Raw genomic sequence first — 25,722 nt, 5'->3', positions numbered from 1 at the left:
TAATCAACCTATAAAACCCTATAAAAAAAAAATATATATTATTATTAACCTAACCCCTTGATTTTGGCAGGACTGCATGTTTTCTTTTGCGTATGGGGGGGGTCTCTTAATGACAGATATTGAGGGAAAGAAGGATCAGGCTGTTAAAATTCAAAGCCTTATCCTTTTGTTCTCAGAGGAGATAAGCCCTCACCACAAGTGTCTGGCAATGGCTTTTTCCCTAGTGAGAACACATGCCAAGCCAACATACATGTGTATGGGAAGGGCAAGAATGATAGTCATCCTGCTGATTAGGCACTTGGAGAATAACTATTGAAAATGTATGGGCTGCTTCCTAATGGGCCCCAGTGGTTGGCAGACTTCAAACTGGAGTCCATTGTATGCAAATTGGGGTCCTAGATATGCAAATTGAATTACTATAAGGTTAGGGTCACACAACCATATGTTCTCCATCTGAAAAAAGCGGTCCGATTATGATAATCAGACTCCAATAAGAGTATGGTCAGAGTGGGATCAGATGTGGAGAATTAAAAAAAAAAAAAAAATCTCCATTCTGTCAGTTCATGAACCGAATGAAAGGGACCGTACTCAGAATGTGGTCCGTTTTCTTTTCTCAAACCCATAGACTTGAATGGCCGAGTGCGATTTGATTACCGAAGAAAATAGTGCATGCTGAAATTTTTTTTACTCGGACCACACGGTCCAAGGAAAAAAATAGGACATGTACACAGCCTCATTAAATAGCATTTGCTCGAGTGCGATCCAATGTTTTGATAAATCGCTCTCAGACGGAAACGACAGTTGTCTACATGCGCCCTAATTCTCAGATGATGCTTGTAATGAAGGGAACTGCTCATCGCACTATGGCCAACTGTGCTGTTGACTAGCTTACATCTCTCTTCCAGGAACGAACATTCATCCGTGAAGATAAGAGATACTCAAATAAAAACTCCTATGCAATGTTCTGCTACTCAGAAAGCATCCCAGCCCCAACCGATAAGGACAACACCCACCAGAAATCAGTAAGTTGCTTCCTCCGCTGAAGACTGTTTCCTCACAGCCTGAAGGTTGTGTCACGAGTCTACCACCATAACCACAACGCTAACAAAACTCTTAACTAGTTTCCACTTATTACAGGACATGGACCTTCTTCGATTCTCCCTCACCCTCATTCAGTCTTGGATGACACCGGTGCAATCGCTGAACAAACTGTTCACCAACCAAATGTTCGGGAATGCGGTCTATGAAAAACTGCGAGATCTTGAAGAAGGATTATATGCTCTCATAAGGGTAAGATGAACCTTCAAAGTGCTCCCCATGCTGGTTAGCTAGTAGTAACGCACCTGTACTGCAGTTCTCTGCAGCGGCTGCTACACATTGAACGGAGATGTGCCGTACAGCTTCATTCAATGGTATGAATAGCTGATCAGTTAGGGTGCTGTGTCCTCCATCTGATATGGATGATCTAGTCTATCCCTATAATGATTCATCTTTTTTGCCAGGAACTAGATGATGGGAATGCCAGGATTTACGGCCTATTGAACTTCACGTATGACAAATTTGATTCCCATCCAGACAACAACGATGATGCACGGATTAAAAACTATGGTCTCCTGTCTTGTTTCAAGAAAGACATGCACAAGGTGGAGACTTACCTAAAAGTGATGAAGTGCCGGAGGTTTGTGGAGAGCAACTGCATGGTGTAAATTAAGGAGAAAAGGAATGCTACGAGTGGTTGTCCTTTTACAAGAAGCCCAGAAACCTGCTGCATTTTATCATCAGCCACTTGGAGAAAGTCAGAATGGTTAATGTAATGCTACTATTATACTTCCTGACCAAAGAATATGTGTTTCTAATGTATTTTGCCTCGTCTCTTAAATGTCTTTGTATATTGTAAAATAATAAAAGAATAAGAAGCAGAATCCTTGTAAGGCATTAATAATCTACTTCAGAATAACTACAGTAATATGTATACTCACAATGCTCATCGCTCTTTACATAACAAAAACCTGTTTTAGGTGTTATCAGTCATATGAAAGCACCATAATATAAGGGCAGAGACGCTGATTCCAGCAATGTGTCATTTACTCGGCTTCTTGTTGCTGTTTAAAGTGTCAGTGTTTTAACAACAGGAGATTATCATAAAAGGACTAGGAGTCTTAAGCCTCCTAGTCCTCCTGTTTAACTGACTTCTGTCAATGTACACCGAAAGCAGCCATTCAGTGGTGGGGTTATACAGGGCTCAGCATTCTCAGCACAGCTACATTTGCAGCAGAAAAAACAGTGACTGTATCAAAATGACAGCATGCAGACCAGCAAGTGACATATTGATGGAATCGGGTTCTCAGCCCATATATCATGCTACTCTCAAAAACATGGTGACAGATTCCCATGAAAGGGAAGAAATAATATTTTGGTTACTCACCGTAAAATCTTTATTTGGAGCCTTCATTGGTGGACACAGGAAACCATGGGTGTATGCTGCTGCCACTAGGAGGCTGACACTATGCACAAATAAATTAGCTCCTCCTCAACAGTGTACACCCCACCAACTGGCACTCGGTTAATCAGTTAGAGAGAAAGCAGTAGGAGAAGCCACATGTAATAGAAAAATATAGAAGAAAATTCACAAAACCAAACCGTAATAATAGCAAAAGTCAAAGTTGCCAAGCCTGGGAGGGTGCTGTGTCACTCAATGAAGGTTCCGAGAAAAATATTTTATGATAGAGAAAATAAGATTTTGGTTACTCATCGCTTCTTTGGGGGACACATGAAACCATGGGACGTCCCAAAGTAGTCCCTAGGGAGGGAAACAGAACAAACTCCATTCAGGTCCAAGAACTAGCTACTGCAGCTTGTAAGATTCTCCTACCTACGCTGGCATCTGCCGTAGAGTAGGTTTGGACCTTGCAGAACTTTGCAAACCTGTGAATAGAACACTATGTTGCCATTTTGCAAAGTTTTAGGCGGAGTTCACACGTGGCGGTTTCTTCACGTTTCCGCGGCGGTTTTAACCGCGCGATTTTGCCGCGAAAACGCGAAAAATAAGCATCCCATTCATTCCTATGGGATTCCGCAATGCTGTGCTAATGCTGCGGCTTTTACCGTGGCGGAATCACTTCGCGGTAAAAAACGCAGCATGCTCATTAATGTCGCGGAATTGCGGCGATCCCGCACCCATAGGAATGCATTGTTCTGCTTACTTTCCGCATGTGGCTGTGAACACCATGCGAAAAGTAAGCAGAACATTTGCGGATGGTACCCACTGTCCGGAGGAGAGGAGACTGTCCTCCGGGCTTTGGGTACCATATCCCTGTAAAAAATAGAATTTAAAATAAAAAATATTGTTATTCTCACCTTCCGACGTCCCGCGCAGCCTTCCAGCCTCTCTCCACGCTCCCGGTCCCAGTAAGCCTTTGCGAGTGATGACGTCCATTCTCGCGGTATTGCGAAGTCTCGCGGTCATTCGCGAGACGTCGCGATCCCGCGAGAACGGACGTCATTGCGGTAATTGTCGCAAAGGATTACTGGGACCGGGAGCGTGGAGAGAGGCGGGAAGGCTGCGCGGGACGTCGGAAGGTGAGAACAACAATATTTTTTTTATTATTATTATTTTTTACATTCTATCTTTTACTATTGATGCCGCATAGGTGGCCTCAATAGTAAAAAGTTGGTCACACTCTTCAAACACTATGTTTGACGAGTGTGACCAACCTGTCAATCAGTTCTCCAAGCGATACTACAGATCGCTTGGAAAATGCTAGCAATTCTGCAAGCTAATTACGCTTGCAAAATGCTAGTTTTTCCTTGGGAAAATCGCGGGAATTTAAAATGCGATTTTCCCGCGGAATGGAATTCCGGAATTCTCGCGGTAATTTCCGCTACGTGTGAACCCAGCCTTAAGATGGATGCCCGATGGCGAATGGCTCAGGAAGCACCCACCGATCGAGTAGAGTGGGCCATCCCCAGGAAGCCTCCAATATTACCATCCCGGATGCAGCGAGCGTTTGTAACCTTTGACGCCAAAAGGCCTCTGCGAAGACCCTCTGGGATAACAAAGAGAATCCGACCTCCGGAAGAGGGCGGTCCTAGTAAGGTAATCGTGAATCGCCCTGACTAGGTTGAAACTGTTCAGGGATCGCTCCAGATTGGCAGAAAGAGAGGAGGACAATGTCCTCATTGAGATGAAAGATGGACACTCCCTTAGGGAGAAAAGAAGATACAGGATGTAAAACCACCTTATCCTGGTGTAGAATAAGGAGGGGTGTGTAACAAAAGCCGCCAGCTCCGAAACCCGTCTGATGGAACTGATGGCCATGAGAAAAACCACCTTCCAAGATAGAAAAAGCAGAAAGACCTCCCTGAGCCGTTCAGAGGGGGGACTCCTGAGAGCCTCCTGAACCAGGTTGAGGTCCCAAGGATCTGCTGGCGGTCGATATAGAGGAGCTGCATTAGCTAATCCTTGAAGAAAAGCTCTGACCTGAGGACGCAAAGCTAAATTCTTTTGGAAAAGAATGGATAACACAGAGACTTGGCTCTTCAGAAAACTGAGAGCTAGACCTGCATCAAACCCTCCTTGAAGGAAGGCCAGAAAAGAAGGAAGAAAGAAAACCATAGGCACAGTGTGATTAGCCTCACACGAATTGAAGAAAACATTCCATGTCTGATGGTAGACTCGAGACGATACTGGCTTCAGAGTATGGCTCATCGTCCGGAATCACACGCTCAGAAAACCTGGAAGCTCTTAAAACTGCAGTTTCAACAACCACGCCATCAAATCGCGCGACCAAGAATTCCGGTGGAAGAGGTGTCCCTGGGAAAGCAGATCTGATCTGTCTGGAAATCTCCAAGGGGCATCTGTGACTAAGTTGACAACCTCTGCATATCAGAGGCGCTATTAGGATGACCTGCACCCCTTCTGCTTTGATCTTTAACAGTCTGGGAATAAGGTGTAAAGGCGGCAACAGAAAAGAAATGATGAACTGTGACCAGGGTATTGCCAGAGCTGTCACGCCCACAGCGAAAGGATTGCGGGACCTTTCTGTTCATTGTTGAAGCCGTGAGATCCATTTCTGGAGTGCCCCATCGGAGATAAATCTGATGAAAAACGGCCTGATGGAAACCAGTCTACTGCCGCAAGACCCTCGCGGCTAAGAAAGTCGTCGGCCCAATTGTCTACGCTGGTAATGTTCACCGACAATATGCCAGAACTTTGGTCTCTGCCCAGACAAGAATCTTGGAGACCTTGTTCATGGCCAGAGGACGCCGAATTCTTCCCTGGTGGTCCATATACGCCACCTGAGAAGGTACTGCCAGTGGACAAGGGACAGAAGAATGGCTCTGATTTCGAGAACGTTTTTTGGCAGAGATGTCTCCTCCAGCGACCAACAGCCCTGGACGATGTGGTTGCAGAAGAGAGCGCCTCAGCTGAGGAGACTGGCATCCATTGTAACCACTTGCCAGTGGATAGGGAGGAAGGACCAACCCTGACGTATGAGGGGGTAGAACAGCCACCAGTTTAGGGATGCCCTGATTCGCAACACGATCCAAATTGGATGATCCAGGGAGAGAAGGGCCTGTCCCATTGAGACAGAATGGTCAGCTGAAGTGGCCTGGTGCAGAACTGAGCGAAGGGTATCATTTTGGCAGCCGCCACCACCCAGGCCAGAACCGCCATGGCCGAGCGATAGGACAGAGCCCAAGGGTCCTGAAGAGAGCAAATTCGCCATGGGAGAGCTGCTTTCTTTTCCTTAGGGAGAAAGACCCTCGTCTGGAGAGTGTCGAAAAGCAAGCCTAGGAAAATCAGATGCTAGGTCGGAGCTAGACAAGATTTGGACTTGTTGACCTGGTGTCAAGAGTGATAGAAAGGACAATGTAAGTGTACGGTCAAAGGAGCGCTAAGGACACAAAGCAAAAGCTTCTTTAGCCCACAACGCATTTCGACAGCAGTCCGTCTTCATCAGGTGGCAGTTTATTGATTAAAAGACGGTACACTCACATTGTCTTAGCTTATCATCCTTCATTGGAGGTTTACGGCTGGAGCTGCATTGGACCACCCTTTTAATAAACCTCCTTCACCGCCTTCCCAGCGCTCCATAGTGACCGCTAATTATATTGGCTTTCGAGAGTGATAGAAAGGCTTTTCTGGGCTAGAGAGAAGAATGGAGCTTTAATAAGGATATCGTCCAGATAAGGTACGACCACTAGAGCCCTGGTCCGCAAAATGGCCATCACAGCTGCCATTATCTTTGTAAAGACCCTAGGTGCGGTTGCCAGCCCAAGCAGCAGAGCGACAAACAAAGTGGTCCAGCAATACCACGAATCATAGAAATTTCTGATGTCACAGAAAAATAGGGACCTGGAGATAGGCCAGTCCTTCTTTGGAACTACAAAGGTTTGAAAAGAAACCTGTAAAATGCTCCTGAGGTGAGAGAGGAACGATGTCACCTCTCTGAAGGAGCGAGACAATGGCTGCGAAAAAATCCGGAACCAGAAAGGGGTCCCTTGAGGGGGCAGGATTCAAAAAACAATCTCAGGGCCGTGGGGTGAATTCTTTCTTGTAATCAGGCGTCCTTAACAAAGGAAAGCCAAGCGTCCCTGAAGAACAGTAGATGACTGCCCACCCAGGAAGACTTCTTGGGCGGCAAAGAAACGTCATGCGGAAGAGAATCTGCTAGGCCTGCTCCTGGAGGATCGGCTTTGCGCACTGCGGAGACACCAGGAGGGTGTCGGCTTAAAGGATGCTTTACTCCTTCCCTGTCGTGCCTGTGGCCTCTCCTAGCAGGAAGAATCTTCCGCAGGCGAGAAGTGCCGAAAAGGACGAAAGGGTTGAAATCTCTGCTTAGGGAGAGGACACTGAGGCTTGGACTGTGGAAGAAGAGAACTTTTTTCCCCAGTGACCTTCATTGTAAACTGGTCTAACTTGGCTCCAACCCACCTAGAAGAGCCTGCATGAGGAGACAGGGAACGAGAGGACAATCTAGAATGACTCTCCCGCCTAGCCCTCTTACAGATATTGTTGGTATCAGTAGGAGGTAAGGGTAGGCCATGGAAGCTCCCAAACAGCAGCGGGGGGAGGAATACACAACCTGTCCAGCACAGATACCAGAGTCTGACAAACCTTGTTTGTCTGCAACAGATTGGGAAAGTGAAGTTGCCCACGCTGGGATAAGGGGTGCACTCTCACCAGAAGCGGCGAAAAATCCACAAAGATGACAGAAATAACTTGAATCTGAAAAAAGTAATAATAAATCAAAAATCTATGAAAATGAACAAATGAAAGTCAGACATTGCTTTTCAACCATGCTTCCATAGAATTAAAAAAAAAATAAAACTCATGAAATAGGCCTGGACAGAAATGACGGTACCCTTAACTTAATATTTTGTTGCGCAACCTTTTGAGGCAATCACTCCCGTAACTGTCAATGAGACCTCTGCACCTCGTGTTTGAAGTTTGCCTTTTCCAGACAGCATGTTTCAGCTCTTTCCAAAGATGCTCAATAGGATTTAGGGTAGGGCTCATAGAAGGCCACTTCAGAATAGTCCAATGTTTTCCTCTTAGCCATTGTTGGGTGTTTAGCTGTGTGTTTTAGGTCATTATCCTGTTGCAAGCTTTCTGACAATGGGCAGCATATTTCTCTCTAGAATCCCATGATAGTCTTGAGATTTCATTGTACCCTGCACAGATTCTAGGCACCCTGTGCCAGATGCAGCAAAGCAGCCCCAGAACATAATAGAGCCTCCTCCATGTTTCACAGTAGGGACAGTGTTCTTTTCTTGATATGCTTCATTTTTCCGTCTGTGAACATAGAGCTGATGTGCCTTGCCAAAAAGTTGCATTTTTTGTCTTATCTGTCCATAGGACATTCTCTCAGAAGCTTTCGGGCTTGTCAACATGTAGTTTGGCAAATTCTAGTCTGGCTTTTTTATGATTTTTTTTTTTCAACAATGGTGTCCTCCTTGGTTGTCTCCCATGAAGTCCAGTTTGACTCATACAGCGACGGATGGTGTGATCTGACACTGATGTTCCTTGAGCTTGAAGATCACCTTTAATCTATTTAGAAGTTTTTCTGGGCTCTTTTGCTACCATTCGTATTATCTGTCTCTTTGATTTGTCATCAATTTTCCTCCTGCAGCCACGCCCAGGGAGGTTGGCTACAGTACCACGGAGCTTAAATTCCTGAATAATATGCACAACTGTAGTCACAGGAACATCAAGCTGCTTGGAGACGGCCTTATAACTTTTACCTTGGCTTGGACATGTTTGTCCTATAATTTTCTTTCTAATCTCCTGAGACAACTCTTTCCTTCGCTTCCTCTGGTCCATGTTGAGTGTGATACACACCATGTCACCAAACAGCACAGTGAGTATCTGTAGCCCTCTATACAGGCCCACTCACTGATTCCAAGATTGTAGACACCTGTGATGCTAATTAGTGGACACACCGTGATTTAACATGTCCCTTTTGTCACATTATTTTCGGGGGTACCATCATTTCTGTTCAGGTCTATTTCATGTGTTTTATTTTTTTTTAAATTCTGTGGAAGCATGGTTGAAAAGCAATGTCTGACTTTCATTTGTTCAATTTAATAGATTTTTGATTATTACTTTTGTCAGATTCAAGTTATTTCTGTGACCACTGAGGGTTTTTCTGTCATTAAAAGAGGGGTACCAACAATTTTGACCACATGTGTATGTGAGAAAGCTAAAAGCAGCGATGCGAGTAAAGCTTTTAGCCAAGAGGAACATGGAGATTTATGGATTTTAATGCAGTTTGGTGTAAAATTAATGTTGTTATATTGTGTCATTGTCTGCTTTATTCTAAAATGTACATTTTCCGTTGCAGTATGAGGTTATCATGCATACGTCCTTTGCCGCAATGTGTAGCTTTGTCTAAATCATGTATAAAAAGCCCCCATGCTATCGATCGGGGCCAGACCATCACCAGATATCCCAGCATCGCTTTGCTTATTTGGACACCTGCGAGTGTCTGAGCTCACAGTCTTCTGTAAACTGTTCTGTTGCGTATCTGTGAATAAGGCCAGAGTCACACTTGCCGTATGAAAAATCGGTCCGATTTTCTCGGCCGAGAATCACAGGAGTGTTCTCCGTATGGTGATCCGTATGCAATTTGTTTGCAATGCGATATCCTCACATCTAGTATCCGTATGACATCCGTATGCAATGCGATTTTAACATGAGCTTTTACATACAGCAGTTCTCTGTCATTTACACATCATTTTAAAACAAAATATTCTTCAAAACACATATATACACATGCAGGTGACAAATACAATTAGTGTAAAATTAAGTGGGTGTGCAAACGTCTGGACATGTATTTAATGAATAAAAGATTCTTTTACGGACAAAAATGGCATGGGGTCCCCCTATAATTAATAGCCAGCAATGGCTGTACAGACAGCTGAGGGCTGATGTTAATAGCCTAGAAAGGGGTCATGGATCCTGCACGGATCAGGCTGTGAGGGAGCGCACCATCAGTAACATCACCGCTATTCACTGAAGCTGTTCTCACAGCCGGGCTGAACTGCTGTGACCTCAGGACTCTGGGAAAATACCAGTGAGGAGGTCATGGCCGTTCATGCTCAGTGTCTTCATAGCAGATCGCCGTGAGAATTTCTGATAAAGATTTACAAATTGTCATTACGGAAAACACACAAACTAAATATCACAAAATCAAACATTTCACAACAAAACATGACACATTTAATGTCTATACAAAGTACAAAAATAAGTTACAAAAAGATAAAAACTGTTATGATACTATCAAAGTGTCTTCATGGCAGGTAAGCTCAGCCCAGTCCTCATCTTCCCCTCCTCCGGGATCCAGTCGAGTCCACGTGAAGTCATTTACCTAAAACACAGAAACACGTATAGCAAGCCAAAAAGAGTAGTAAAATTAAAAACTGTGACGAGAAAATGACACAAAGCAACCAAAATGATTTTTTTGGAAAACATTTTCCATTTATAATTTTTACTCTATCAGCTTGCATTAGTTAAAAACATTAAGCATTACTGACTTTTCATGGCTCAGGCAATGATTTTTTTTGTGGCTGCCCATAGTTCTTGTTGACAGGCTGCAGCTGTGACATCACGACAACAGTGTATGTGACTGCTGCAGCTAATCACTGGAACACTATTCTTGTGTCAACTACATCGGCATAAACTCTGCGCCCAGTAAATAGCTGCTGAAGTCATTGGGATATATGACAAAGTGGTGTATTCTTCTATACCTGAATGAGTCTTTGCAGTTCTTCCTCTGTTAAGCAGTCTACAGTATCGTCTTCACCAGCAACATATTCCACAGCAACCTTACCACTATCTGAATTGGAAGGAAGACACAACTTTCAAGATTGCCAATCTTAATCTTAGCAGGGTCAATAACCTATTGTCACAGAGCCGATTGCTATAAGAAACTGCAGGTTATAAAAATACTTGACACAGCAACACATGACATCTCTCATCAGATATCATCCAAACTTCTGGCAATCAATCATATGCTCAGCTATAGAAGAACAACCGTATAGTGTCAGCTTGGAAGAAAATAAAGGATGCGAGTATTATAGACAGAGGAGTGCTTTACCGAGTCAACTTTGCAGATCAGAATTGTCATTAAGCATGAAATGATTTACTTTAATGTGCTTAATAGCCAGGAAAATTCCTGCATGTAAGCCCTAATTGGCCAATACTAGAGATGTAGCCCATAGTATTAAGGTACTGTCACACGTAGCGATGTACCAGCGATCCCGACCAGTGATATGACGCGGTCAGGATCGCTGGTACATCGCTAAGTGGTCGCTAGTGAGCTGCCACACAGGCAGATCTCACTAGCGACATCGCTGGGGACGGGGGTCGCTACTTACCTGTCAGACGCGGCAATCCTGCGTCCTCCCGCCCGGCTCCACGCTCGTCGCTCGTCTCTCCACAGAAAGCGCCGCAGGAAGCTGACGACGAGAAACGGTCCAGGACGTTCTCGCGCGATCAGCGATAACCAGCGGGGTAGCCGGTCGTAGGCAAGTATCAGACACAGCGATGTCGCTAGCAATATCGCTATAACGTCACAAGTTACCTTTAGAATATTGCACATTTACCTCTCTAGTTGGATTATTATTATTATTTATTTATTTATTTATATAGCACCATTGATTCCAGCAGTACATGAGAAGGGGTTACATACAAATTACAGATATCACTTACAGTAAACAAACAAAGACAGATTGATACAGAGTGGAGAGAGGACCCTGCCCTTTCGGGCTTACATGCTACAGGATGGTGGGGAAGGAGACAGTAGGTTGGTGGGTTGCAGCAGTTCCGGTGTTGGTTGAGGTGATATCACCGGTAGTGGTGAGAGAGAAGGAGGTAGCGGGGTCATTGCAGGCTTTCTTGAAGAGGTGGGTTTTCAGGTTCCGTCTGAAGGATCCAAATGTGGTTGATAGTCGGACTTGTTGGGGCAAAGAATTCCAGAGAATAGGGGCTATTTGGGAGAAGTCTTGGAGGCGGTTGGGTAAGGAGCGAATAAGTGTGGAGAGAAGGAGGTCTTGGGAGGACCGGAGATTACGTGAGGGAAGGTATCGGGAGATTAGTTCAGAGACATATGGGGGAGACAGGTTATAGATGGCCTTGTAGGTCAGAATTAGTAATTTGAACTGGATACGCTGAGGGAATGGGAGCCAGTGAAGAGATTTGCTGAGGGGAGAATCGGAGGAGTAGCGAGGAGAGAGATGAATTAGTCGGGCGGCAGAGTTAAGGATGGACTGGAGAGGTGCGAGGGTGTTAGCAGGGAGACCACAGAAAAGGATGTTGCAGTAGTCGAGGCGGGAGATAATGAGGGCATGCACAAGCATTTTAGTAGATTGAGGGTTGAGGAAAGAACAGATTCTGGAAATATTTTTGAGCTGGAGGCGACAGGAGGTAGAAAGAGCTTGGATGTGCGGTTTGAAGGACAGGGCAGAGTCAAAGGTTACACCGAGGCAGCGGACTTCTGGTACTGGGGAAAGTGTGATGCCATTAATTGTTATAGCTAGGTCGGGTAAAGAAGATCTGTGAGATGGAGGAAAGATGATGAGTTCAGATTTGTCTACATTGAGTTTGAGGAAACGAGAGGAAAAGGAGGATATGGCTGATAGACACTCTGGGATTCTGGACAGCAGAGAGGTGACGTCTGGGCCAGAGAGGTAGATCTGCGTGCCATCAGCATAAAGGTGGTATTGGAATCCGTAGGACTTTATGAGTTGCCCCAGACCAAGTGTATAGATTGAGAAGAGTAGGGGTCCTAAAACAGAGCCTTGGGGGACTCCAACAGAGAGAGGGTGGGATGAGGAGGTGGTGTGGAAGTGGGAGACGCTGAATGTGCGGTTGGAAAGGTATGAGGAGATCCAGGATAGGGCAAGGCCTTTGATGCCGAAGGAGGAGAGGATCTGTAGTAGGAGGCAGTGGTCAACTGTGTCAAATGCTGAGGACAGGTCTAGAAGCAGGAGTATAGAGTATTGTCCATTTGACTTGGCTGTAAGTAGGTCGTTAGTAATTTTGGTCAGGGCTGTCTCAGTGGAGTGATGGGGGCGGAAACCAGATTGTAGATTGTCAAAGAGCAAGTTAGATGATAGGTGGGAGGAAAGTTCAGCATGGACATGGTGTTCCAGGAGTTTGGAAGCGAATGGGAGCAACGATATTGGGCGATAGCTGGACATAGCGGTTGGGTCGAGGGTTGGCTTTAAGGATAGGCGTGATTGTGGCATGCTTGAAAGCAGAAGGGAAGGTACTGGACGTTAGTGATAGGTTGAAGAGGTGGGTTAGGGATGGGATAAGTGTGGTGGTGAGGTTGGGGAGGAGGTGGGAAGGGATGGGGTCAAGTGCACAGGTTGTGAGGTGCAATTTGGAGAAGAGGCGATTAAGCTCCCCTTCAGTGATGTTGGAGATTGAGGTTATGGGGTTTGGGCATTGGACTGGTATACAAAGGGGTTGTGGTGGTTGAGTGATGAAGAATTGCCTTGTTTGGTCAATCTTGTTTGTGAAGTGTGTGGCAAAGTCCTCGGCAGAGATGAGGGAGGTTGGAGGAGGCAGTGGTGGGCGGAGGAGGGAGTTAAAAAGTTTTGAATAACTGTTTTGGGTTGTAAGATAGGGAAGATACGAGGGTTGTGAAGTAGGCCTGTTTAGCAGAGGTGAGGGCAGATTTGCAATTGAGTGTTGCCTGTTTGATTGTGGTGAAGTCATCTTGCGAATTTATTTTCTTCCAGTGCCGCTCTGCAATCCTGGACTCTTGCCGGAGCTTTTTAGTGGTGTTATTGTGTCAGGGTTGTCTGTTGATACGTCGCATTCTGCCATGAACGAGAGGGGCAACCGTGTCAATAGCTGATGCGAGAGTGGCATTGTAGAAAGCAGTGGCACTGTGTGTCATGCAGTGAGGATATGGATGCCAGTGGTAGAATAGAGTCAGAGAGCGCGTGGGTGTCTAGGTGTGCAAGGTTTCTGCGGGGGTGTACATGTTGCTGGACATGGATGCCAGGTGAGGAGGACAGGGATGAGAAAGTGAGTAGATGATGGTCAGACAGAGGGAGAGGGGAGTTGGTGAAGTTAGAAAGAGAGCAGAGACGGGTGAAGACCAGGTCTAATGTGTGTCCATCTGTGTGGGTGGCTGAGGAGGACCACTGAGTAAGTCCAAAGGATGAAGTAAGGGACAGGAGTTTGGAGGCTGATGACTGAAGGGTATCAGTGGGGATGTTGAAGTCACCCATGATGATAGTGGGGGTGTCAGTTGAAAGAAAATGAAGAAGCCAGGTAGAGAATTGGTCAATGAAGGCAGTGGTCGGGCCTGGAGGTCGGTATATGACGGCCACTTGGAGGTTGGAGGGAGAGTAGATGCGGACAGAGTGGACTTCAAAAGAGGGGAGGATTAGGGAGGGAAGAGGTGGGATTGGGTTGAAGGTGCAGTTGGAAGAAAGGAGAAGACCCACTCCTCCACCGTGTCTGTTGCCAGGGCGAGGAGTGTGGGTAAAGTGGAGGCCGCCGTAACACAGCACAGCAGGGGAGGCGGTGTCAGAGGGTGTCAGCCATGTTTCTGTGAGGCCGAGGAAGGCAAGATTCTGAGAGAGAAAGAGGTCATGAATCACATGGAGCTTATTGCATATGGAGCGGGCATTCCAAAGTGCTCCCGAGAGAGGGAGCAGGGGGTTGGGTGTCAATGGCACAGATTTAAGTTGGAAAGATTGTGGTAGTTCTTATTAAAAAGGGAGCGGTAGGAAGGGGAAGTAGTGGGGGGTGAGAGCTGTGGGGGTCCAGGATTGGGAGATATGTCGCCAGCAGTGAGGAGAAGCAGAGAAAGGGAGAACAGATGGAAGAAGGAGAGTGGGCAGCTTGTTTTATGTTTCATTCAGACAGATTTGAGGTTGAGGAGCAGTTCAGCAGAGGAGGTCAGGTGGGGAGGAAAGAGGGAAGGGGAGATGATTATTTGGTTAGAGGGTGCTGGGGTTTGGTGATAGCGAAGGAGAGTGAGGATAAAGGAGCAAACACTGAGGGCATATGTAAACATGGTGAAGAAATAAGATAGGTTAAGAGAAGCTAGGTCCAAGTAATAAGGAGGGCTTACTCAGCAGACATACCCAAAAGAGACAGGTAGATAGTGTGGGGTCCTGACTCCTGCCGAGACTAACTGCCGTAGTAATAACTGCATTTTCGAGATACTTTTGCTGCCGTGATACTTATGCTGCAGGGAGACACACGTGCCTGACAGGCACACGTGCCCCCCTAGAAGGCAGAATTAGAGGCCGAAGACTCGTTACTATCCCTTAAGATTGGCAAGATAAAAGTTAATTGGACCCCCGTTAATATTATTGTTAGCAATATGCCATCAATTTCTTTAGTGAGACCCTATGTTACAGGATTATGTAATATTACATAATGTTATATAAAACAGTCTGCAATAACAATTACCGAAAATCACCAGCAAGAGCTTCTGGAAAGCGTTACACAGAGCCTTTTCCTGGGAAAACTTCTGTACTTTCTCTGTCTTTGATATAAATTCCAGTGGATCTGGAAAGAACATAAAACAAAACATCGAAATATAATAGCAGTAAATAAAAAATCCTACCATGTACATTTGCAAGTCATAAGTGGTGTCAGAGTCACTTAATGTACTGGTCCTATAGTCTTACATTATTATTGCGCTATATGTATGGGCTCATATAATGGTCAGTGGCTGTTTAAATGCGTTATGCGCTGTGCTGTGCTCTTCTTCCTCCAGCCTTGCATAGGTATAAAAACAAATGACCAGTTTACATAGTGATTGGCTGCAGCGTTCATGTAATGCTGCAGCAGCAGGGACCACCTGAGTGGCAAAGCTGGAGTAGGTGGAGACTTGACAGGTGAGTTTTGGTTATTTTATATTGTTATTAGCACATTCTTGCAGTTTTTTTTATTGCTGGGCAACCTCTGTAAGGCATTACATGAACGCTGCAAACTGGTCATTTGTTTTTATACCTATGCAAGGCTGGAGGAAGAAGAGCACAGCACAGCGCATAACGCATTTAAACAGCCACTGACCATTATATGAGCCCATACATATAGCGCAATAAGGAGATTTTTGTGTACTCACCGTAAAATCTCTTTCTCTTAGCCTTTAATTGGGGGACACAGAACCGTGGGTGTTATGCTGCTGTCCACTAGGAGGCGACACTATGCATAATCTGAAAAAGATTAACTTTGGCTCCTCCTCTGCAGTATACACCCCTGGACGGCGTCAGCCTTCTCCAGTTTTGTGCAAAAGCTTTAGGAGGAATATACCAGAAACATAACCATGCCTGTAAAAAAAGGCTACTATAAACAGGCTCAAACAACAATATGAGAACCCAACCGTAACAACGGCCCGCAAGGGCTACAGGGTGGGAGCTGTGTCCCCCAATTAAAGGCTAAGAGAAAGAGATTTTACGGTGAGTACACAAAAATCTCCTTTACTCTGTCGCCTTAATGGGGGACACAGAACCGTGGGACGTCCTAAAGCAGTTCCTGGGTGGGAAGCAGTGGACGAATATTGTGCTGACAGTCCCCTAGACTTGGGGTACTGCCGCCTGCAGGACCCGTCTACCCAGGCTCGCATCCGCTGAGGACTGGCTATGCACTCTGTAGTGTTTTGTAAACGTGTGCAGGCTAGTCCAAGTGGCTGCCTTACACACTTGATGTACTGAGGCTTGATGCCGAATGGCCTAAGAGGCCCCTACCGCCCGCGTAGAGTGTGCCGTGATACCGGCCGGAAGGGGAGAATTGTTGAGGCGGTAAGCCTCTTGAATGGTGGACTTGATCCACCTAGCAAGGGTGGCTTTGGAAGCCGGTAGGCCCTTGCGAACGCCTTCTGGAAGAAGGAAAAGTGAATCAGACTTCCGGAAGGGAGCAGTCCTAGACACGTAAATACGCAATGCCCTGACAAGGTCAAGCGTATGCAGAGCCTTCTCTACCCTATGAGCGGGAGCCGGGCAAAGAGACAGTAGTGATATTTCCTCATTGAGGTGGAAGCTGGAAACGACCTTCGGAAGGAAGGATGGTACTGTACGGAGAACCACCTTGTCCTGATGAAAAACCAGGAAGGGTTGTCTGCAGGAAAGAGCTGAAAGTTCAGACACCCTGCGTAGCGAGGTGATTGCAACCAGGAAAAACCACTTTCTGTGATAGAAAGCGGAGTGAGACCACCCTAAGGGGTTCAAAAGGAGGTGACTGTAGTGCTGTCAAGACCAGGTTGAGGTCCCACGTCTCCAACGGACGTTTGTAGGGGGGAACCAATCAGGAAACCCCTTGGAGAAAAGTCTTCACTTGCGGCTTGTTAGCAATACGCCTCTGAAAGAGCACTGAAAGCGCTGACACCTGGCTCTTCAGCGAGCCCAGGGATAGCCCGGCGTCCAGGCCTGACTGAAGGAACCCGAGGACCTTTGGAAGAGAATAGGGAAGTGGAATCTGCCCACGAGAGTCGCACCATGTGAAGAAAACTTTCCAGGTACGATAGTAAATCCTGGCTGAAGTTGGCTTTCGAGCCCTGATCATGGTTTTAACAACGTCCGGTGAAAAACCTGCTTGAGTCAAAACCCAGGTCTCAATGGCCACGCCGTCAAATTGAGAGCCCCTGAGTTCTGGTGGAAGAACGGGCCTTGTGACAGGAGGTCGGGACGTGTGAGGAGATGCCAGGGAGCGTCTGCTGTGAGTTGCACGACGTCGGCGTACCATGTACGCCTGGGCCAGTCTGGAGCGATCAGAATGGTGGGAACACCCTCTTGTTTGATCTTCCTCAGGACTCTGGAGATCAGGGGGAGGGGTGAAAAAATGTACAGAAGCTGGAACTGGGTCCAGTCCTGAACCAGGGCATCTGCTCCGAGCGATCGCGAATCGCGCGTCCTGGCCGTGAAATTGGGAACCTTGGCATTGAGATGGGATGCCATCAGATCCACGTCCGGGGTCCCCCAACGATGACAGATCTGACCGAAGACTTCGGGATGGAGAGACCATTCCCCCCGAGTCCATTCCTTGTCAGCTGAGATAGTCGGCTTCCCAGTTGTCCACACCCGGAATGTGGACCGCGGAGAGTACCGACCTTGCATCCTCCGCCCATTGTAGGATACGCGTTACTTCGGTCATCGCCTGGATGTTGCGGGTGCCGCCTTGATGGTTCACGTATGCCACTGCCGTGGCATTGTCCGACTGTACTCTGATATGAGAGTCTGCCAGCAAGTGATGGAAGGCTTTCCAGGATGTTGATGGACATGGTCGATTCCCTTGGTGACCACCTGCCTTGCGCTATGTGATGTAGGTGCACCGCGCCCCAACCCATAAGGCTTGCGTCGGTGGTCAAAACCTTCCATTGACCGGAGAGAAAGGATTTTCCCCTTGCAAGCGAGGTTGGCTTGAGCCACCAGTGCAGGGACCTCCTGGTGTTTGCCGATAACCGGAACTCCCTGTCGAGGGAGAACGGATTCCTGTCCCAGGACTTGAGGATGGCCAGTTGAAGGGGTCTGAGGTGAAACTGGGCAAATGGTACCGCCTCCATTTGTGTGTGAACTCCCAGACGGAGAGCCAGTGCCTTGTCCCTGGGGAGGATCACCAGACCCTTGGAGGTGTCGAATAGCATCCCCAGGAAGGTCAGAGACTGACTCGGGGGTAGTCGAGGACTTCCGTAAATTGACTAACCATCCCAGGCGCGTCAGAGTGTCGATCGTGATCGAGACGTTGACCTCGCAGTCCTTGAGGGTGGGGGCCTTGATGAGAAGATCGTCCAGGTATGGAACGACTACTATGCCTCTGGAGTGCAGAACATCCATGGTAGCTGCCATGACCTTTGTAAATGTTCTGGGGGCCGTGGCCAGACCGAACGGGAGGGCCACAAACTGGTAATGGTCTTGGTTGATTGCGAATCTGAGAAACCTCTGATGGGCGGGAGCAATCGGTATATGCAGGTATGCGTCCTGTATGTCTATGGAGGCAAGATATTCTCCTTTTTCCATAGACGCAACGATTGACCGGAGGGATTCCATGCGGAAGTGACGAACTCGAACGTACTTGTTGAGTTGCTTGAGGTCTAGTATGGGTCGGACGCTGCCTCCCTTCTTGGGCACCACGAACAGGTTGGAGTAGAACCCTCGGAAGCGCTCTTCTGCTGGGACTGGCACTATGACTCCTGCTCGCAGGAGGGAAGAAACCGCTTGACGGAAGGCCTGAGCTTTGAGCGGGGATTTTGGAGGGACAGAGGGAAAAAACCTGTGCGGTGGGCTGGTAGTAAACTCGATTTTGTATCCTGAAGACACTATTTCCTTAACCCCCTTGTCTTCTGTAATAGGCAGCCAGACCTGCTGAAAGAGTAGCAGTCGTCCGCCTACAAGTGGGGTGTCTTCCAGAGGGCAGGACGAGGGAAAAGTCTGAGGTTTTCCTCCTTTAGGTTTTGCCTGGCTTGCCTTTGATTGCCAGTTCCTGTCCGGCCTCTGTGCCGCACGTGTGTTGTCCCTGCGGGGGGAACGATTACGGTTTTGTGCTGGGCGTGAGACGGACCAGCCCGAAGAATTCCGAAAGGATCGGAAACGAGATTGATTACGCCTTTTAAACGTGCGTTTTGGTCTTAGTTGAGGGAGGGAAGTACTTTTGCCCCCGGTAGCATTGGATATCATTGTATCCAGCTTTTCACCGAAAAGACGGCCACTGAAGTACGGGAGATTTGTTAGGGACTTTTTTGAGGCCGCATCCGCTTTCCATTCTCTTAGCCAGAGAATACGCCGGATTGTAATGGCGTTTGATGCTATTCCCAGTATTCCTCTTGCAGAGTTCAACGCTGCAAGGACCATGTAATCTGCCACCACTGCAATTTGCACCGCCTGGTCCGCCAGCTGAGGATTTGAAGCTTGAAGGCCCTTTTGCAATAGAGCAGCCCAAGCCATGATGGCCTTGGCTGCCCAAACTGAAGCAAATGCGGGAGCCAAAGAGGCACCTGCCACTTCAAAGATTGAACGAGCCATGCGTTCGACTTGTCTGTCTGCCGTGTCCTTGAGGGTTGAACTGTCCGGCAGCGAGAGAAGCGTTTGTGCTGCCAGCCTAGAGACTGGAGGGTCCACTTCAGGCGGATCTGTCCAATCCTTGGTGTCTTTCTGTGGAAAGGGGTATTTTGCTTCCAAATACTTGCGATTGGCGAATTTTTTCTCAGGCTACGAAAAATGCTTAGAATGCTTAAAATGCTTCCTGGAGGGGGAAGACCTATTGCTATGTGAGGACGCAGCTGAACGCGACCTGTGGGTCCGCTTACGCCTCGAACTGTCGGAAGCGCCCTGATCATGAGACCGGACGTCCCTTTGCTGGGTAACGTTCATAGCCAAGACATGACCCTGCAGAGCCTGCAGTAATGTGAAGGTCAGGTTATCTATAGACTGTGTCATAGACTGCGACATCTGAGTCGCCCATTCCGGCGCAGTAGCGGTTGCAGAAGCATTGGTAGGGACTTCTTGGGGTTCTGATCCTGTTTTTTGGGTACAGTCCCGGCAGTGCGGGTACGTGCTGCAGCTGGGGAGAGTGGCCTTGCAGGCTGTGCAGACTGCATAAAAGCAGTCTTGCCTGGTTCTTTTCCTTGAGCCCGACATAGTACCTAGGCTGATTAGTGGAGGCCCTACAGGGGTATCTATGCAGAGGAAAGGAGGAGAGCGCTATATGGTATAGCAATTCACAGCTGAGTACCAAGGACCCAGCTGTGATCTTACCCCACCGGTGCTCCCCCTTAGGTCCAGCGCTGATAAATCCCACGTCCTGTGCCCCCCGGAGACTGCTGTGCTGCGTTCTTCCAGGTGCAGCAAGATGGCCACCGGATTCTGAGGTGGAGAGGGAAGGGGGCGGAAAGCTGGAAAAGGGCGCGCTGGGCCATGTAAAAGCGCGCCCCTTCTGCCTCGATCCGCCCCTTCTATGACACCGCAGTGTCATTTTCGTCATCCGGGGAGCGGGCCGGGGGGCGGGAATGGGGTGGCGACTTCGGCTAGGCCGAAGCCGCGGCCTAAATTTGAGGTCTCCTGCCCAGCAGGGCTCCAGGACGGCGCGGTGGGGTCGGATTTAAACCAGACCCCCCCAGAATGAAAGGAGGGCTGGCGGTGGGGCCATATATGTGACTGGGGCCCTGTGGAGGGTCCCTTGTGGCGCCAGTGCTGCAGAGACCGGGGCGCAGGGAGCCCGGTCTCTGATAAGTGCCGGCCTCTCTGCACCTCCCCCGGTCCCAAAAGGAGCCCACAGGTGGACTGGGGTCCCTGGTGCCTGGTACAGGCCCTACCTGCGGTGTCTCAACCTAATACCCCCAGAGGGGGATTAGGGAGGGTGCTGCTGACACCGTCAGGGGGCTTCATCGTCGCCTCGGCCTCGACCTCGACCCAGAGCCGGACGGAACTGAGGAAGGAGGGGGGTCTCGACCTCGAACCAGTACCTGAGGGACTGGTGAGGGAGCGACATGGGGAATAGCCACCTCGACCTCAACCGGGTACCCCTAATAGGGGACCGAGGAGGGAGCCATGCCGGGAGTCTCGCTGGAGACCCTCTTTTCTTCATCTGTAGTCCTTTGGAAAAAAATCCAGGAAAAAGACGGAGTGTAAAAAAAAAAAAACTTAGGTGTGCCTCCTGCGACACTAAGCAAAAACTGGAGAAGGCTGACGCCGTCCAGGGGTGTAAACTGCAGAGGAGGAGCCAAAGTTAATCTTTTTCAGATTATGCATAGTGTCGCCTCCTAGTGGACAGCAGCATAACACCCACGGTGCTGTGTCCCCCAATAAGGCGACAGAGTAAATAATGTAAGACTATAGGGTTTCTCCACTTGTCCGGCGGTTGCTGGCTGGTGCTGCGGGTGTCTCCGGTGCCTGTTGATGCCCAGGGCTCTGCCGACATTGTGCGACAGGCCAGAGCCCTGGCATTTCCTCGGTTCCCTGTGTGCGCGCGCTGAGGTGCCGGTAAAAAAAATGGCCGCCGGCGCGTGCGCAGATGGGATCTTGGGACCCAGTTCTCGAGAGATGAGATCTGAAATCCATTTCATTGCCCAGTACATGTTCCCCCCCTCCCCATAGCAATACAATAAGTGCAGTGATCACATTGTGAAAATAGCATCAAATTATCTCAAAATATCTCATAATATCAATGAAGTCATAATCCATAAGTAAAAGCCTTACAGAGGTTGCCCAGCAATAAAAAAAAAACAAAAAAAAAACTGCAAGAATGTGCTAATAACAATATAAAATAACCAAAACTCACCTGTCAAGTCCACCTACTCCAGCGTTGCCACTCAGGTGGTCCCTGCTGCTGCAGCATTACATGAACGCTGCAGCCAATCACTGGTCTCAGCTTTGATACTGGCATATATGGCACAGGACCACTCAGGCCAGTGATTATTCACGTGACCTTTGTAAACAATGTTCAGCATGTGAACGGCAGCCCTTACTACTGAAGCCGCACGAGTCGAGTACAGGGAATGTGAAAGGTGGATTATGGATATTTTATCATGTTATCATATTGTCCGCTATTTTATGAAATTTGCTAAATTCCCAGACAATCCCTTTAATCTCAGCCTTGGAAACACGAATAAAACAGTTTCTATATAGATCTACAATCCCCAGTTCTCATAAGGAGTCCTCACTGTTCTCCTTGTCGATGATTTCTTCTGCGACTCCAACTCCTCTGCTGCAAACTCCATGGTAAGGAAGGGTCACCTGCACTACACACAGGTATCGTAGTTTTGATGGTTCTTGTAATTCAGATTCTTCCTCTGGGTCATGGTCCAAACCAGATATATTCTGCATCTAAAGGAAAACATACATATGCATAATCAGGAATACTTGTTCATCTGGGGGCTAGGAAAGCAGGACGACAACCCCTGCAAAGCTGTAGAAATAGTGTGTTTTAGGCATCTCTGTATAGTTGGGGTCCACATCAATGGCTCTCTACAAACAAATGCCACATACCGCATGCATAGAGACAATTTGTGAGGTTCTCCATATATTATTGTCTTCATGGCCATACAGTTGTGGCCAAAAGTATTGACACCCCTGCAATTTTGTCAGATAATACTCAGTTTCTTCCTGAAAATGATTGCAAACACAAATTCTTTGGTATTATTATCTTCATTTAATTTGTCTTAAATGAAAAAACACAAAAGAGAATGAAGCAAAGAGCAAAACATTGATCATTTCACACAAAACTCCAAAAATGGGCCAGACAAAAGTATTGGCACCCTCAGCCTAATACTTGGTTGCACAACCTTTAGCCAAAATAACTGCGACCAACCGCTTCCGGTAACCATCAATGAGTTTCTTACAATGCTCTGCTGGAATTTTAGACCATTCTTCTTTGGCAAACTGCTCCAGGTCCCTGATATTAGAAGGGTGCCTTCTCCAAACTGCCATTTTTTGATCTCTCCACAGGTGTTCTATGGGATTCAGGTCTGGACTCATTGCTGGCCACCTTAGAAGTCTCCAGTGCTTTGTCTCAAACCATTTTCTAGTGCTTTTTGAAGTGTGTTTTGGGTCATTGTCCTGCTGACCCATGACCTCTGAGGGAGACCCAGCTTTCTCACACTGGGCCCTACGTGATGCTGCAAAATTTGTTGGTAGTCTTCAGACTTCATAAAGCCATGCACACGGTCAAGCAGTCCAGTGCCAGAGGCAGCAAAGCAACCCCAAAACATCAGGGAACCTCCACCATGTTTGACTGTAGGGACCGTGTTTTTTTCTTTGAATGCCTCTTTTTTTCTCCTGTAAACTCTATGTTGATGCCTTTGCCCAAAAAGCTCTACTTTTGTCTCATCTGACCAGAGAACATTCTTCCAAAACGTTTTAGGCTTTTTCAGGTAAGTTTTGGCAAACTCCAGCCTGGCTTTTTTATGTCTCGGGGTAAGAAGTGGGGTCTTCCTGGGTCTCCTACCATACAGTCCTGTTATGAATGGGTAACCGAGGAGAAAAAAAAACAAAACAAGCTAAGTCACAGAAAACCAGAGAGGTTGGTAACTATGAAGATTGCAGATCCCTGATCCTAACCACACAACTAGAAGCAGCCGTGGAGCGTACCTACGATGATCCTAGACGCTTCGTCACAGCCGGAGGACTAAATAAGCCTAAAGCAAGAAAAGGGTAAAACTGCCCCAGAGCAGACCCCAAAGGAAAGACAGCCCCCACACATGTATTGACGGTGAAACAAGATGAAAGCACAAACAGGCAGGAAAATAGGCTGAGCAAACGATGGGGCCCAAACTAACTAGCAAGAATAGGAAAGGAAAGGAAAGACACTGTCTGCAATCTGACAAAAACCCTACAAAAATAATGTCCAAGCACTTCTGATAGCAAAATTAACCCTGAAGTCACTAGACTTCTCCCACTATATCAGCACTCTGAAATATTCTGAGACAGAGCAAAAAGAGGCCAATCTAATAAGGGACAAAAAGCAAATTGGCCAATACAGATAAATGAGAGTGGAAATTCAGCACAGCCCCAGCCGGGGCTGGCTGAACACACAAAAAACTGACTAGACCAACAAAATCAAGTGTGAACATTAGCAGAAAAAAACTTAGCTTTAGATGACTGGAACAGAGGTGAAAACCAAGACCTGACAAGCAGAAGGAATCACCAGCACCAGAATAGGGCGTCGGCTGTCTTAAATCCAGTCTGAGATTCCTGAGGTCCAATCGTCATCCTCATTATCAGGTGGCAGATCTCTCCTGATTAAATCAGCCTCACTACCTCCTGTTACCACCAGAGGGAGCCTGGAAGGAGAACTCACAACTGGATGACCAGAAAATGAACTCACAAAAGGTCCTTTTCATTCAGACGCAGACGGATAGTACGGGTTGACACTGTTGTACCCTCGGACTGCAGGGCATCTTGAACTTGTTTGGATGTTAGTCGAGGTTCTTTATCCAACATCCGCACAATCTTGTGTTGAAATCTCTTGTCAATTTTTCTTTTCCGTCCACATCTAGGGAGGTTAGCCACAGTGCCATGGGCTTTAAACTTCTTGATGACACTGCGCACGGTAGACACAGGAAGATTCAGGTCTTTCGAGATGGACTTGTAGCCTTGAGATTGCTCATGCTTCCTCACAATTTGGTTTTTCAAGTCCTCAGACAGTTCTTTGGTCTTCTTTCTTTTCTCCATGCTCAATGTGGTACACACAAGGACACAGGACAGAGGTTGAGTCAACTTTAATCCATGTCAACTGGCTGCAAGTGTGATTTAGTTATTGCCAACACCTGTTAGGTGCCACAGGTAAGTTACAGGTGCTGTTAATTACACAAATTAGAGAAGCATCACATGATTTTTTGAACAGTGCCAATACTTTTGTCCACCCTCTTTTTTATGTTTGGTGTAGAATTATATCCAATTTGGCTTTAGGACAATTCTTTTTGTGTTTTTTCATTTAAGACAAATTAAATGAGGATAATACCAAAGAATTTGTGTTTGCAATCATTTTCAGGAAGAAACTGAGTATTATCTGACAGAATTGCAGGGGTGTCAATACTTTTGGCCACAACTGTATAGTATATGAAAGAGATTGTCTGGGAAATTATGAATAAAAGATCAGTAATTACTCACAGCAATTATCCTTTTGGACCAGCCATTAAACCCCAGGTAATAGTTAGCCAGTACTTGACATTTGTGGCCGTACAGCTCCAGAGACTTGTATGGAAATCCTTTCTGCTTGACACATATTTGTACCTAGTTACAAAGAAAACAAGACTCAACTATAGGAACCATTAACCATCATTACCGTAAAGCTCCTCCTTGATGTCATATACTCCTATAAGTAATATCAAGGGCATCACTGTTTAGCTTACATATAGAAATAACCTAGATAAAAAGTTGAGTAACTTTATAGTATATACATTACTTATTTTGTGATGATCCTATGTTACATCTTGGATTAAACTCCAGAGCTGCAACCAATAGTCTGCTAGCGGAGTCACATTGTAGATATATTACTTTTTTCCTGTACCGATTGTTTCACAGCCTGTATTATATACTCCAGAGCTGCATTCACTGTTCTGCTGGTGGTCACTGTGTACATACATGACATTACTTATGTACTGATCCTGAGTTACATCCTGTATAATACCCCAGAGCTGCACTCACTATTCTGCTGGTGCAGTCATTATGTACATACATACTTACTTATCCTATACTGATCCTGAGTTACATCCTGTATTATACTCCAGAGCTGCATGCACTGTTCTGCTGGTG

At 46.9% G+C, this 25,722-nt stretch overlaps 2 protein-coding genes across 5 annotated transcripts in view; one reads left to right on the top strand and one right to left on the bottom strand.

Annotated features, from left to right (window-relative positions):
- The window catches only part of LOC141096014 (somatotropin), a 76,114-nt gene extending 74,200 nt beyond the window's left edge, over positions 1 to 1,914 (top strand). For both annotated transcript variants that reach the window (XM_073582356.1, XM_073582355.1), the window contains 3 exons: positions 906 to 1,022; positions 1,138 to 1,290; positions 1,503 to 1,914. In XM_073582356.1, coding sequence (XP_073438457.1) covers positions 906 to 1,022; positions 1,138 to 1,290; positions 1,503 to 1,706 — 474 coding nt within the window. In that variant the 3' untranslated portion in view covers positions 1,707 to 1,914. The remainder of the gene's footprint in view (positions 1 to 905; positions 1,023 to 1,137; positions 1,291 to 1,502) is intronic.
- Positions 1,915 to 9,701: 7,787 nt separating this feature from the next.
- The window catches only part of RDM1 (RAD52 motif containing 1), a 31,223-nt gene continuing 15,202 nt past the window's right edge, over positions 9,702 to 25,722 (bottom strand). For all 3 annotated transcript variants that reach the window (XM_073582353.1, XM_073582351.1, XM_073582352.1), the window contains 5 exons: positions 25,078 to 25,200; positions 22,131 to 22,293; positions 14,945 to 15,043; positions 10,252 to 10,340; positions 9,702 to 9,872 (listed from right to left, as the gene is read on the bottom strand). In XM_073582353.1, coding sequence (XP_073438454.1) covers positions 9,774 to 9,872; positions 10,252 to 10,340; positions 14,945 to 15,043; positions 22,131 to 22,293; positions 25,078 to 25,200 — 573 coding nt within the window. In that variant the 3' untranslated portion in view covers positions 9,702 to 9,773. The remainder of the gene's footprint in view (positions 9,873 to 10,251; positions 10,341 to 14,944; positions 15,044 to 22,130; positions 22,294 to 25,077; positions 25,201 to 25,722) is intronic.

The sequence above is a fragment of the Dendrobates tinctorius genome, unplaced genomic scaffold (genome assembly GCF_039654945.1).
Source record: "Dendrobates tinctorius isolate UK_male_01 unplaced genomic scaffold, ASM3965494v1 ptg000071l, whole genome shotgun sequence".
In the NCBI taxonomy this organism is placed as follows: Eukaryota; Metazoa; Chordata; class Amphibia; order Anura; family Dendrobatidae; genus Dendrobates; species Dendrobates tinctorius.
The sequence above is the reverse complement of the archived record's forward strand: the minus strand, read 5'-3'. Positions and strand labels throughout refer to the sequence as shown.